The sequence below is a fragment of the Crotalus tigris genome, unplaced genomic scaffold (assembly GCF_016545835.1).
Source record: "Crotalus tigris isolate CLP2741 ecotype Arizona unplaced genomic scaffold, ASM1654583v1 scf7180000017969.2108049, whole genome shotgun sequence".
Lineage (NCBI taxonomy): Eukaryota > Metazoa > Chordata > Lepidosauria > Squamata > Viperidae > Crotalus > Crotalus tigris.
Window position 1 is genome coordinate 278,950 of NW_024096751.1, and position 15,135 is coordinate 294,084.

General features: G+C 39.5%; 1 protein-coding gene across 3 annotated transcripts in view; it reads left to right on the forward strand.

The window, feature by feature from the left end:
- Window positions 1-15,135, forward strand: part of RAB7A (RAB7A, member RAS oncogene family) — a 33,564-nt gene extending 18,429 nt beyond the window's left edge. Inside the window, exons 2-8 of one of the 3 annotated variants that reach the window (XR_005556960.1) lie at window positions 2,627-2,715; window positions 5,526-5,652; window positions 9,092-9,310; window positions 9,643-9,771; window positions 10,574-10,670; window positions 13,038-13,093; window positions 14,371-15,135. Coding sequence is in view for 2 of the 3 variants with exons in the window: in XM_039345649.1 (XP_039201583.1) it covers window positions 2,663-2,715; window positions 5,526-5,652; window positions 9,092-9,310; window positions 9,643-9,771; window positions 10,574-10,669 (624 nt within the window). In the remaining variant the exon portion in view is untranslated. Of the gene's footprint in view, window positions 1-2,626; window positions 2,716-5,525; window positions 5,653-9,091; window positions 9,311-9,642; window positions 9,772-10,573; window positions 11,866-13,037; window positions 13,094-14,370 lie in introns of those variants that run through there. The other 2 variants (XM_039345649.1, XM_039345647.1) reach the window with 2 other exon arrangements.

Below are 15,135 nucleotides of genomic sequence, written 5' to 3' on the forward strand. Positions count from 1 at the left end.
AGAGGAATATTTGTAGCTCAGGTTGAAACGAGAATTCCTTGGTGCTCTCTGAGCTTGGTGATTTTCTTGCAGACGTTTCATTACCCAAACTAGTTAACATCAGCATTGCTAGTGATGATGATGATGATGCCTTGAAAATCATAATGACTAGCACTGCTGATGTTACCTAGTTTGGGTAATGAAACGTCTGCAAGAAAACAACCAAGTCCCTTTGTTGCTGAATAGTTTGCCACCAGAGATCTGCCCTTGAGACGCTTTTTGTCTATGGGAAGCAATTTAGAAAAAGTTCCTCCGGAAGGCCTTTTTAATTAATGAAGATGATGTCATAAAGTTATTGATGTTGTCTGAAGATAATTTTAAATTTTATAATTGTTTTTATAGTCCTAATACCAGCGGTTCTCAACCTATGGGTCGCGACCCCATTTGGGGTCGATCGACCATTTCACGGGGGTCGCCAAGCAAGGCTGTCCGCCATTTTTTTCCCCTTTTCCGACGGGTGCCTTACCTCCCTTGGGCTGGGCCAGCTGGTGGCCCAGCCGGTGGTCGGCCTGCTCCGTCTCTGCTGCTTGCCAGCTACGCCTCGGGCGGCGCAGTGGGCAGCACCACACATGCGCGGCGCTCCCGGGCAGGGAAAGTCCTCGACTTACGACCGGTTGGGTAGTCCTCGACTTACGACCGGTTTAGTCCTCGACCTGCGACCGGTTGGGGGTCGCGGCATTAAAAAGGTTGAGAACCACTGCCTTATACTATTGTATACTGGATGTTTTCCCTTGAAGGTGCTAAGGGTGGCATAACTGCAGAGTTTTAAATGAATGCTTCTATTTTACTGATTGATATCTGCTTGCTATTGAAACTTCTTTGCTTTGATGAATTTGTGTTAAAATTGCAAATATTTTTTTTACTGTGTGTGTGTGTATAAATGCTTTCTGCACCAAGCTTAAGCCTGTAAGTATGCTATGTTATTAATTTTGCTTTGTTTATAGTAGCACTTAACCATGTAAGTGTTAATATTTGCAGTTGTGCTCTGCTGGTACTGAGTAGCTCCGTTGGCATTTGGAAAGCAATGCTGTCATGAACAAGAAGTCTGCATGAGAGTTGAGGCTTTCAAAAGTTTATTCATAATTCAAAGGAAAATTATTTCAATCAAGAAAATATTAACACATTGAATCCCCACCACTGGAGATAATATGGAGGAAATGAATCTCATGCTAGGTGGTCTTTAAAAATAAGGGCTAGTTTATTGAGCATAGCTAAGATTGTTTTTTTAAATAACTGCTTAATTAGGTTAAAGTTTGCTCCAAATTCCAAAGAGAAAATTAGAATTAAAAGCAGTACAGTAAAACCATGATTTACTCAGTGCAATAGATTTTCTTAGAAAGGACTAAATGTCATTGCAATTTTATTTCATTTATTATTTATATTTCTCGTTTCTAGAGCGCCCATGTCCCTCACAGAAGAAGTATTTGAGTACTGCAGTACTGCATTTATCATTTGTGTAACGATGTCATATGACCATCATGCAAATAATGTAATTTGGTTTGCTATGATCAAGTGCTCTTTGATTTATTAGAATTTGGGAAATCATGGAATTCTGCACCCTCCGTTAAAATTTCACTGTATGATTTTGCAGTTATTTGTTGTAGTTTCTTAACTGAAAAATACATGATTCACCTTTGTCTTGCTATCATTTTTTTAAACTAGCTGCAACCTTTATATTTGGGCACTTCCTTTTTTTGGCACGCAATAATTCCTGCAGCATTACATCTATGTTAAGAAGCTTGCAATCCATAATGGCATTTTCTTTAGTATTCAACATTTGTGAATCTTATACAGCAGAATATAGGTACTAAGAGGTGTTCACAACTTATAAGCCTAATAAATAATCATAGTCTTGCTGGACATTTTAAATGAAGCTACTATTCTATACTTTGTTGGAATTTCAGTTTGCAGTAGATTGCATAATTATACTTAAGACAGTTGCAGAGCAGATGTTTCATGTAACCTCAGGGGCTATGCCTAATGTACAGTTTTGCTGTGCATTCTGTTCTCCACTCTTTCTCCAATATTGGAATTTTGTGTGTGTGTGTGTGTGTGTGTGTGTGTGTGTGTGTGTGTGTGTCAAAGCTGTAATAAACATTTCTTATCAGAAATAAGAACTGTGGACTTTTCTCCCAAGTTGAATCTCTGGTAGGACTAACGTTTTTTTACAGAGGAATTTCTGAGACTTAACCTGAAATTTAAATAATTTTTCATAAACAACTTTAAGAAAACTTAGGTTATTTTTTCTGATTTAAGCCAAAAAAGAAGAAAAATGGAATACTTTTAAGTCTGATAGCATTCAGCATTAGTGAAATTTCTAGGGAACCTTTTCTTCCTGCTTTTATACTTTCTGGGGCACTTAAGTTAAATAGCTAAGCATTCTCTATATTTGATCAGTAGCCAAGCAAAGGCTTTTTTTTTTTTGCAATGAAGTGATTCCATCCTTACATCTATTTCAAGAAAGCAATATCTAGTGCCTAATTTGCAAGGATATGAAATATTAATATGTTCTCTGTATTTTGACTTGTCTGTAAAAGCAAACGAATGGCAGAGTAAGACTTTTATATTGTAATTTCTTTTTGTCTAGTAAGTGCACTTGAATATTCATCTGAAATTTGTAATAATGACTTCTAGAAAGAAAGTATTACTCAAAGTCATCATTCTTGGAGATTCGGGGTAAGTACTAGTATAATATTATTTTGCCTTAAAAACGGTCAGCGAAGAGAATTACATTGCACTAAGGCAGTGGTTCTCAACCTGTGGGTCGGGACCCCATTTGGGGTCGAACGACCATTTCACGGGGGTCGCCAAACAACGCAGTCCGCCATTTTTTTCCCCTTTTCCTTAGCTGTGCTACTCCCTTTTATTCTATTGGTTTTTGAAAGCTAATAGAATAGACTCTCTTGAATAGAGTCTAATTCTATTGGCTTTCAAAAGCCAATAGGAATCGTCCAAGCTGTCTCTGCCCTGCTGAGCCCGCCAAAAGTCCCATTCTGCAAACGGTGCTGCATCAGTTGAGTAGTCCTTGACTTATGACCGGTTGAGCAGTCCTCGACTTACGACCGGTTGGGGGTCACGGCATTAAAAAGGTTGAGAACCACTGCACTAAGGCATACAAAATAACCAAGATAACACAGAAGTGTAAAATTTTGCTGCAATTGAAATGAAATGAATAATGGAAAACCTCTCAGCTTACCAAGGTTTTTCAAAAAAGAAGAGCAAAACAACTGAACAAAACCCAAGGATCATGTAAATATCTAGCTTAGAAATGTATACTATGCTATATAACTCCTTATCATACAAAGTAGTATGATAAGGTAACAAACCATTACCAAGCAGGGGTTGTAGTACTGAATAAATTGTTAAAGCAGCCACTGTAATAAGGCACAATAGTTTTATCAAATGACAATATATGTGGTCTTTGACTTACAGCCACAATTGAGACCAGAACTTCTGTTGCTCAGTGAGGTGGTTAAGTGAGTCATGCCTGATTTTACAATCTTTTTTTTGCCATGGTTGTTAAGTAAATCACCCCAGTTATTAAGTGAATCATATGGTCATTAAATGAATCCAGCTTTCCCCACTGACTTTGTTTGTTAGAAACCAGCTGGGGAAGTCACAGGTGGAGATCGCATGACCCCCAGAATGCTGCAACAACCCTAAATACATGTCAATTGCCAAGCACTCAAATTTTGATCACATGACTGTAGGGATGCTAAGACAGTCATAAGCGTGAGGACCAATTGTCACTTTTTTTCAATCCCACTGTAACATTGAGCGGTTGCTAAATAAGGTCCATTGCTGAAGCCCGCCAAGGAATTTCCCCTCTCTGCATGGAAGTGACAGGAACAGACCTCAAATCCTCCATCTCCTCTGCTTGCAGTCTTCCCTGCTGGTTTTTCTATTGACTTCTGAGGAAGCCAGCAGAAAAGATTACAGATGCCAATCACATGATTGTGGTTCACTTGGTAATCTGCCATAAATGCGAGCTGATTGACAAGCACCCGAAATGTGGTCACATATTCACAATGGGATGGCAATCACAAGGGGATGACATAGTGCAGGGATAGGCAACCTCGGCCCTATCCTCATGGACTTCAACTCCCAGAATTCCTGAGTCAGCATAGCTTATTCAGGAATTCTGGGAGTTGAAGTCCATGAGTCATAAAAGAGCTGAGGTTGCCTACCCCTGATATAGTGTGACTCTTTACGACAATCATAAGTGCTTTACAGTCTATTAAATACTATTTCCATGTCCACCATAACTTTGTAATGGTCGGTTGTAAGTTAGGGACTACCTGTATGTGGCAAAGTGCTATGTTTCAATTACAGGAAAGCTGTAACTGAAGACAAAGCTTTTTAATCCTTTGATTCCTTCTCTTTAATGTTAAATCCTGCAAGCAACAGATGTAGCTGCAGAATTTAAGTAATAGAATTCATAATTCTGTTCCTCTGAATAGGCTGAGTTTATAATTCCCTTTGACCAATGTGGGTTGACAGTATTAATACAACACATCTGAAAGATCATAGACTAACCTTGATTCATAAATCAATTTTAAATCATTGATTGATTAAAGTTAATATTTAACATGTTATGACCAGTTACTTATATTGTATTCTAGAAATGGTAAATAGCAACATGCTGTCATAATGAACACTTAAAAGCATTCTTCCAATCTGTATATTTTAAAATGTTGATGTAGATTACTGGATACTTGGAGCAGAGATTTTTTGCAGTTTTTCTGCAGTTGCAGGATAATGTATTCCTGACCCTAGTTCAATATGTAATTTCCAAATGAATCAGTTGCAGGCTTACTGTCAGTTGACTAGAACTCAAAACATAAATATAAGTAAACCAATTGTATTAATTTTAGAAATTAAGATACAGTAGAGTACTCGAGTTATGACAGTAATGGAGTGTGCCATTTTTATGACATTTTTGCAGCATTAGATAAGCAAGCCCATTGTTCACTGTGGCACTGTTTTGCAGAAAACTGGAAATAAGTGCCAGTTTTCAACAAGACCATCATGAAACATGGCCCTGTGGTTGTGGGATGCTGCAAGTGGCCACAAGTGCAGCCCTGATGCCAAGTGCCCAAAGTGCATTCATATCACCAGGGGAGGGGGCTGGGGCAAATGTTGGAACTTTGGATCTGGGTCACAGGTCCCCTTTTTCAGTAGGTTGTAACTTTGAATGGTTACAAGCAGGCAGTCATAAGTCAAGGGTGTCAAACTCACAATGTCACGTGACGTGTCGCGACATATCACATTTTTTTTCCCATTGCCAGCAATGGGGTGGGCACGGTTTTGGCATGACACATCCGGCCTGTGGGCCGGCAGTTTGACACCCCTGCTATATATCAAAAAACAAGAGGAGATGCATGCAAACTAGCATTTTATCTGCCCAAGATTATAAACTTGGATTGAACATATCATTGAGCTTGTGTTATTGTTTCCATGGCTTGAATTCTCTTCTGTTTGCATAGGGTGGGAAAGACATCTCTTATGAATCAGTATGTTAACAAGAAATTCAGTAACCAATACAAAGCTACAATAGGAGCAGACTTCCTGACCAAGGAGGTGATGGTGGATGACAGATTAGTCACAATGCAGGTAAGAGTGTGCTTTTAGCATTTTTTTTATAGAAGACCCCATTTCTGTTTTGCATTAATTAATGTATGCCAACTCTACTTACATTACCCTAAAATGTTATATAGGACATTTCTTATATTTTTTTTCAGATTTTGCAGGGGTGTGCAAGTTCAGCTGTGATTTTAAAATCTAACAAGATAGTGGGGTCTTCAGAAACTCAAACTTCATAAATTTGAAATTAGGACAAAAATATGGCTTTGCTTATTACTGTGGGACATCCCCTCCCCACCCAAATGATCTGAGAGAGACAAGATTTTCCCAGTATACACATCTGAGAGAAATCAGAGGGGTCAGCACCCAGGAATGACCTTCTCAATGGTGACCTCCTACTGTTCCAGCCTACCCCTGAGGTTGGATGTATCCTTGTGTCTTTTGAAAAACAATGGTACAGATAATCCTGGTTAGGACATTCAGGTAGCAAAGTCTTTCTAATGATAGCGGTAATTTTTACTCAGTGGCTTTGTTTTTAATGAATATTTATGGATGCTTTTAGTGTCATTTTGTTTTATTTTTATGGCAAGCTCACTAAAGTTGTCCAACTAAGCTGTATGCAAGAAATGCTACAGATTAAAGTTACCATATGGGAATGGACTTGATTTGATAAACTGGCCATCTTATGAAGGTTTTGGTTTTATATGGGTTGGCGTTTCCTGATAGCGATAATGAGAAAGGTAATGAATCGATTGTCAAATTCTGCTATTTATCTTTAATTATGGGCTCTTACTATTGCTGTACCTAATGGATAATATCAGGCTAGCCTTCAGGATTCTAATATTAATAGATATCATTAGATCACACATCAGATGCCCAACCTTGGATCGTACTGCACAAGGGAGCGGTGAATAAAGGTTAGAAACAAGAGGCAAACTTCTTAAGTATAGTTTAGGAAAATGGATGACAAGGTAGATTACACATATAGTATTACCTTAGAAAATGAGAGGCAGATCAATTACAGATAGTCCTCAACTTATGACCACAGTTGGAACCGGAATTTCCCTTGCTTAGCGATGCAGCCATAAAGCCTGACATCATGTGACTATATCTCTTGGCACTCTCCATTGCCTTCATTAAACAAATTCCACCAATTGGTAACTAATTACTTGCCTCAAGCTAAGTCATCCTTCCCAGCCCTCAGCCTTGTTTCTTTTAAGGGACTGCGACTCCCCCAAACTTCCTGTTCTCCTCCCCCATCTCTGCCCTTTTAGCTGCCCTGCGTCCTACCTTCAAGGAGGGCAGTTAACCCCAGAACTGCATGGCTACTTGCCACACTGAGGTTCAGGGGCTTCTTGGCATGCCACAGCTCTGGGGCTGCAAGAACACACACACCCCAACATGTAGTACAGCATGAAACCTCAGCTGCCTGAACCCGACCCAGCAGCACAGCACAAAACCACAGCATCCTAGGAAGGTGCAGCCATGCCAACTCTGCCTCAGTTTCCCTCCCCACCCTGTGCTTGGCTGCTCCAGCTGACCTTGCTCCAGCTGCTAAGGAGATCTGCCTCCCACCCTGACCTTTTGTGAGGCCACTATTGCCTATATGGTCCATCTTCCCCAGATTTTGTGAGGAAACCGCCACGTGGGGTTTTGAGAAGAAAGCCTCATTCAGCGGGGCCAGCTGCCTCACAAAGAGCCATGCCAGGCATGCTTGGTCAGCAGCAGGAGCAGCAAGCAACTGAAGGCTGGCTTAGGGCACTAGGGGTGGCAGAGTGCCGAAGGCCAAAAGGGCACAGACGGAGGGAGTTGAAGAACCCTGTAAATGTTGTAAATGCAGACAGCATCTACCAAGCCCCTGAATTTTGATCATGTGGCTGCAGGGGTGCTGCAGTGGCTGTAACTTTGGGGACTAATTGTAAGTCTCTTCGTTCAGCCCTGCTATAATTTTGAATGCTTGCTGAACAAATGATCATAAGTTGGGGACTCCCTATAATTTGGCTCAGATCTTCCTGGCATTATGATCGCCACTGTCCTATGCGGGTGTATAAAAGTTAATCAGAGTTGTCTGTCTTTCACTGTGCTTTATAATGGGGAAATGTAGCTTAAATATCTTGTGCTGTCTTGACAAGGCCTGCCTGGAGAATTTGAATTTGCTTTCTTTGGTGGAAACTGAAGCCTGTTTTGAGTGTTTAAGTTTGATGTGAGGTTTTTCTTGAAAATAAGTCGGGTTCATGAGTCTGACTGTCCAGCTTTGCCTTTTGCCTTCAGCTCTTGATCTCTGTTGCCCAAAATGGACTTGCTCCCCACTACTCAGTTAAAGCGTTTACCCTAAAATTACCCTTGCTCTTGTGGTTTATTCTTTCAAAAGACATAATCATTGATGAATTCATTATTTACAACGTTGATGCAAAGGCATCTAGTTGATTATTTCAATTTCAAGTCTGTCTGACTTCATAGCAACTCTGGCTAGCTTACAGATAAAAATTAAAATATGTCAAAGGGGGAAGAAAAAGACAGCAGCCAATAATCAACCAAAGAGGCAACCCCCCTCATAGCTCGGGGACTGGAACAGCTGGATCTTAAGCATTTATTTATTTACTTACTTATTTACTTACTTAGGCTTGTTAGGACTACCAACTCCAGACATTGCAGAAAGTCAGAAGGGCGGGAGTAGTCCAGATCTCCAGGGGAATGTAATTCCTCTGGAAAGGCATGTTTCCTGGGTCTTGTAACATGTCGCTGCTTAATTGACAATGACCCAGCCAGAGAGTTGGTCCCCAAGTAACCAGGCTTTATGCAGGGCTTTATAGGTGATAACCAATACCTTGAATTGAACCTTAGCTGAGCTTCTGACTCTCAAAAAGTTTTTATTTGGTTTCTCTTTCTGTAGTTTAGCCAGACCTGTGGTGGGTTGAGGTTTCCCCTTTGGTTTTCCCCTGGTTCCCAAAAGGGCTGGTGGGGAAGGGGGAAACTAGTTTGTAACAAAGGAGTGGTCGGAGCAGCAGCAAGGAGACCCTAATTTTCCAAGTACTGTTCATCCCAAGGGAGGAGATAAGTTATCTCACAACCAAAGTACCCAAAAGAAGGTCTGGGTTGACTTTGGCATTCCTTATTTGTGGCAATGAAGAAATTGGGCTGATATGATTAAAACTTTACTCACACTAGTTCTATAAGTAAGAGAGAGGAGTAGATCTGAAGCCAACTTCCTTTGCCACCCCTGCATTTGTAGAGGGAAGCTGACAGCCTCTTTGATACAGGGCCTCTTCATGTGACTGTGAATCCGATTTATTCCCCAGAGTTCTTAGGTATGCAGAAAATGTTTCAAAGACAAGAGGCAAAGTACACAGGGTCCCTATCTGTTATGAGGAAAGGAGTAGAGCTATTCCCACATTTTAAAACATCAGATTCTCTTTGATTTGAACAGACAATCTGCTACTAAGCTACTGTGTTCTTCTCTTCTCTGCAGATATGGGATACAGCAGGGCAAGAGCGGTTTCAGTCTTTGGGAGTTGCCTTCTATAGGGGAGCAGACTGCTGTGTGCTGGTTTTTGATGTAACAGCTCCCAACACATTTAAAACTCTTGATAGTTGGCGAGACGAATTTCTCATTCAAGCCAGTCCACGAGATCCTGAGAACTTTCCTTTTGTTGTGCTGGGGAACAAGATTGACTTAGAAAATAGACAAGTAAGTGGGATGCTATTTTGAACTGGAATCAGAACAGAAGTCTCCTGCCCCTGCCCAAGGATGGATTGCGGAATTAAAACAAGATTTTCAGACTGGGTTTTTGCAAAACGTTATACCAAAGTGCATGAATAAAATATCTGCTTTTGAGAATGGAAATAGAATAACATCACTTTGGAAAGAAGCTTTGGGTGTACAAAGATTTCCCAGCACTCATAAGCTCTACAGCTTAGGAAATAATGTGAAGTTCTTTGCTATTGGTAATAAACAAGAGTTGCTGGTTAATAGGAATGTATGAACTTAACTGAATTAAAATAACCTTCCTGTGTTACCAGGTTACCACAAAAAGAGCACAGGCCTGGTGCTACAGCAAAAACAATATTCCTTACTTTGAAACCAGTGCGAAGGAGGCCATTAATGTGGAACAAGCTTTCCAAACAATTGCACGAAATGCACTTAAACAGGTGAGCCCTGCTTAGTGTCCTCTATTGGCAATCAATTCATATTCCCCTTATAACAGTGGTTCTCAACCTGTGGGTCGGGACCCCAGTTGGGGTCGAACGACCATTTCACGGGGGTCGCCAAACAATGCAGTCCACCATTTTTTCCCCCTTTTCCTTAGCTGTGCTACTCCCTTTTATTCTATTGGCTTTTGAAAGCCAATAGAATAGACTCTCTTGAATAGAGTCTAATTCTATTGGCTTTCAAAAGCCAATAGGAATTGTCCAGACTGTCTCTGCCCTGCTGAGCCCACCAAAAGTCCCATTCTGCAAATGGTGCTGCACCAGTTGAGTAGTCCTCGACTTATGACCGGTGGGGGGTCGCAGCATTAAAAAGGTTGAGAACCACTGCCTTATAAGATCAAACTTACTGATGACTGGCTATAGACAATAACAGCCATTGTTGTGTCTTTTGTATATTAGCAGTCCTCCAGTTTACTTTTCTAAATAAGCAGATTGTTTGCAGTATTTTAACATCCTGTTTGAAAAACCTGGGGGATCTTTGGTGTCATTAGGATTGGGGTTTTTTTGTTTGTTTTGTTTTTAAAATAGCCCTATGAGCTGCCTCCAGTACTCATTTAGTGCTGTTCATGGCAGGAAAGGCTTGGAGTTTCTTTTTAAGGGACCGTTTGGAGGCAATGTCCATAAGTGTTTCTTGGAAATGATACTAAGCTTGCACGCCTCCTATTCCCAAAGCAAGAACCAATCAACTTGAGCAAAGTAATTTTGAACTGTAGTCGGTGACCTCTGTCCTCTTTCCTGGTAGGAAACTGAAGTGGAGCTTTACAATGAATTTCCGGAACCTATCAAGCTAGACAAGAACGACCGGGCAAAGGCTTCTGCGGAGAGCTGTAGCTGCTGAGGTGGGGCTGGAGGGATTAAGCACAGTCCTTCACAAACCGAGATATCACACTTAGGCCTTCAACCATAAATGGCCCTTCTCTTGTCCTGGGGGAAATAAAGATATCATTTTCAGCGGCCAAAATTGCCCCCTGACCGTGAACAACTTGTAAACCCATTCATTCCTCCACACACCTTCATCAGTATCCTTTCATCCCATTACATTTTTATGGTAGCAGACCTTTCTCCTCTAGTTAAAAAGGAACCTCTTACACATTTGGAACTTAAGCTACATCCAGATGTCCCTTGGAAAGAAACTGTGTACAGATACTCTGTAACAATTTCCCTTTAATTGTTTTGTGTTTCCCCTGTGAAGGCGGCAACTGGAAAGGCTGGTTACTCATAGTTCATTGCAAGCTCAGCACTCAGTCCCACTAGGTTGAGTTTTGTATGTATGTTAATGCTTGTTACTTTTAACTAATCAGATCTTTTTACGGTATCCACATATTATGTAATGGCTTCTTTAGGGGAAAGAAATCTTATAGTACATGTTAATATATGCAACCAATTAAATGTATAAATTAGTGTAAAATTCTTGAATTACATGTTTAAGTACCGAAACACAAGCTGTTTAGGAAATGAACAGGACATTTGTGGAATGCAGCGTGCTAGCAGCACAAGTCCAAATAGAGACAGTATTCTGTACAGTAGAAGCAAGAATTATGTAAACATTTTTATTGATTTAAGAGCCAAAAAGCTTCATCTCCTTGAAAAATACTATCTGGCTTATTTGTAGTGAAAAATTTTCAAATGCATGATTTTGCGTGCCGGACTATTGACTTCAGAAATTAAATACAGTTTTCAAAATGATTGCTTTGTTTCCTTTTAACCCTTTCACAGTTACTCTACAAAGGTAAAGAGGAATCTAACATGAAACATCCGACTCTTGTAGATAACAGCTCCATCTGGGTAGTGACAGTCACTCTTAATGGCCAAGTGTCATTTCCTCTTCCTTCTCTTACCGTCACTTGTCTGGATTTCCTCTAATGACACTCTGGCCATTTTGTTCTGCCCTCTACTTATCCTTGCATTTGCAGTTTTCTTGAATGGAGCATTTTTCTATGTTCTCCCTCTCAACTTGAGGTCTCCACTCTAGTATGTAGCCAGAACTCTTCTGTAAAGAACACACCAATAAACTTACGGTAATCAGAACAAAAATTCTTGCTCTCTGTTTCCATGTTTCTCCTTGTGGAAGCTAGTGCTTCAGAGCCAATTTTATGTTTTTATCCTGTATTCACATTATTTGATAGTGGCCTGCCATAAAATAGCTGCTAAGCATAGGTTTTCCACTCAGGATTTTGAGAAAGAACTTATGTGATAAAGGGAAAAACTATATGACAGAAATGTATAGAGACTATATTCACTATTGAGTTATATTAAATTATATCAGTCAACTTGTCAGAGTACGTCATTGATTCAGACTTACCCCATATGTGCTCCCAGATTTACTCTAGATGTTGATAGGTTCTGGAGAACAAATATGCAAAGGATGGGGGAAAAGGCCAGTTCATAAAGTAATAGTGAAAATCTGTTCTTAACATCGGGTGTTACAAGGATTTTTTTAACAGTTTCAGGGATATCTAGAGAGATTGGAAGCCACATTTCTAATAGTAGTTTGTTTGTTGTATGTCACTCAAGCAGAATTGGACATCATAAGTGCCATTTACCCCAATCTTCAGATTTCAAAACTATTTCCAACTATTTTGGGGATTTCCAGTTTCCCTAAAAATCTCCTACTAAGGAAGTCACAGTTCTCTAGAGCAGGTCTTCATAAAAGTGTACATGAGCTAAAGAAAAATGGCCTCTGAAGAAGCAATTCCAATAGTACAATACAAGTAGATTACACCATATGTTTTTAATATGGATATCATTTGACTTCACTTTACAAGACAAAGCTGACTTGATTGATAGGGAATATTTCAGATGACCCATAAGATAACATCCAAAGATCCTAATTGTAATTCTAAAAATGGTGAGGTGGCTAACAGAAAAACAGTTCTTAAAGGAATTACCATATATGCCGACGTACAAGGCGGCCCAGTGTATAAGACGACCCCCGTCTTTGTCGCCGAGCTGCATTCCTAGAACGTTGTCTTATACGCCGGAAACTACCAGTATTTCCGGCATATAAGACGACTCGGCGTATAAGACGACCCCCGTCTTTGGTGCCGATTTTAGCGCTTGCGGAAGTCGCCTTATACGCCGGCATATACGGTAGGTTGAAGAAATGTTGCTTATAGAGTATAATTTCAAATTAATAAAGAGATTAAAATAAAAAGTACTGGTTTCTCAGATCTTTGTCTGGAATCCTAACTCTGTTTTGTCTTTAGGTAGTAGTAGCTTCTGCTTTGTGGCAGTGAAAAGCTTGGTGCTCTAAAAAGCAAAGGTACTGAATAAATGTTATTGGACACGACATTTCCTTTTATTAAATGGGAATGGCAGATTATTTGCTTTATCAGCCTTTTTAATTTGGTGAATATGCAGTGTTGATGCTTACTCTGAAACTCAGAATAATTCATTGAATTAAATGAACAAAGCTGGCTTGAGCACTAGATAGATGTTCCTTGCTTAAACATAATCAACCTTTTTCTGCCAGTTAAATTGTAAAGTGATCGAATTCATATCTTCCATGAAGAATCTTTAATTATCTTGTCAAATAAGCTGCAGTTATTAAGCAAGTCTGATAAACCAAAATTGAATAAATCATGGATATTGCTTAATGTAGTATGGCAGTCCTATCAGTATCTCATTAGGCCATGATTGTATTGTCTGAAAATGGCTTAGAGCAGGGGTAGGCAACCTTGGCTCTTTTATGACTCATGGACTTCAACTCCCAGAATTCCTGAGCCAGCCATTCTGGCGGGCTCGGGGATTCTGGGAGTTGAAGTCCACGAGTCATAAAAGAGCCAAGGTTGCCTACCCCTGGCTTAGAGGGATGGATGGCAGTTGGTTTGTGCAGGAGTCACTTCCTGGAATATTACTTACTCCCACTTTGCCAAACTCCCTTCCTAGTACCTAATAAGATAGAAATGGTGATGATGATGAAGCGGGCATTGGCCCTTCAAGTGCCTTTGCTTCTCTTGTTCTACTATCTCTTCTTCTAGAATGAGAAGAGCAAAAATACATGCCTGGGTTTCACTTTAATGGCATAATATTAAAAAGCTTTAGTCTTGCCACTTGATTGAAAGTAAAAGTTATATTACGGGTTTATAATTGTTTTATTTTTTGCAATTCATATTTATTTATTAATTCTGTTCCAAAAAAACGATGGTGTTATGGGATGTTGAAAACCCTACTTTCCTTTTCCCAGTTAACTAGAGGTTTAGATTAAAATGTCTAAAGGTTCTCGACATTATGTATGCTAACTTGTGATGATAAGGGTAGATAATTAAGAATTTGACACGTATTACAAATGGTCTTGGCATGTTTTCTGCATGTTAAGCTGAGCTAAATGGAAGTGTATGAAATCTAGAGGGAAAGTGCTTTAGTTTGTGTTGTTCTTCCCAAAATAATAACTTCCATTTGTCTTAACATATGATTCTTCCTATACCAAATCATAGGAATATAGCTATAGTTTAGCTCAGCTCAGATAGTATTTTATGAAATGTTACACTTAATCTGCTGCTGTTGCTCATAGGTTCTGATGGGAGCATGTTTTCCTAGGTACATGATCAACCATCATTGTGAAGACTGGATCTTCTGCATGGATTTAAATGCACTCAATATCTGGGCCCTGGTTTCCTGTTGACAAATACTCATGTGATTTCCACATGCATCATTTGCTGCAAAACACGTTTTAATCAGAAACTGGTTCATGAGGAAGAACATTTGGTACATAGAGTTTTGTCTTATGAAAAGCTTTTTATCCACAATTTATAAATGTCAGACAAGATACATATTTGGAAAGAAAACTTGCAAGACTGTAATTTTCTATGCCAAGCTTTTAGGATGACAACCCACATTAGTATTCTCAATTCAGAGAATAAAAAGGACAAGGAGAAGTGTTGTTGAGATATTTTTATTCCTTAGCATGGTTTTCATGTAGGACAGGACTAGGCCACCTTATTTTCACTGCAAGCCGAAGCATTTTGTTGGCTCCAAAGGTTGCAATATAATGAGGATTTTTCAGGGTTAAGAGAAGGGAAACTTAATTTTTCCTTTTTCAAAAACTATTAAGGTTTTTTTTTAATATAATCTACACTTTGGAATGTTCCCTGACTTCAATTGTTGTGAAAAAACATAGTTGCACATCAGAAGCATGGTCAGAGAAGAGTTCAGCATGGGTTACCAAATCTAACACAATCTATCTTTAAACTAGATAACCCCTAAAGAGAGATACGGTAATTCAAAACTTTTGATTAACACTGTTTCTTTTTAGAGCTGTATTTAAATTATAGGCAACCGGAACAAATATATCTTAAACATCAA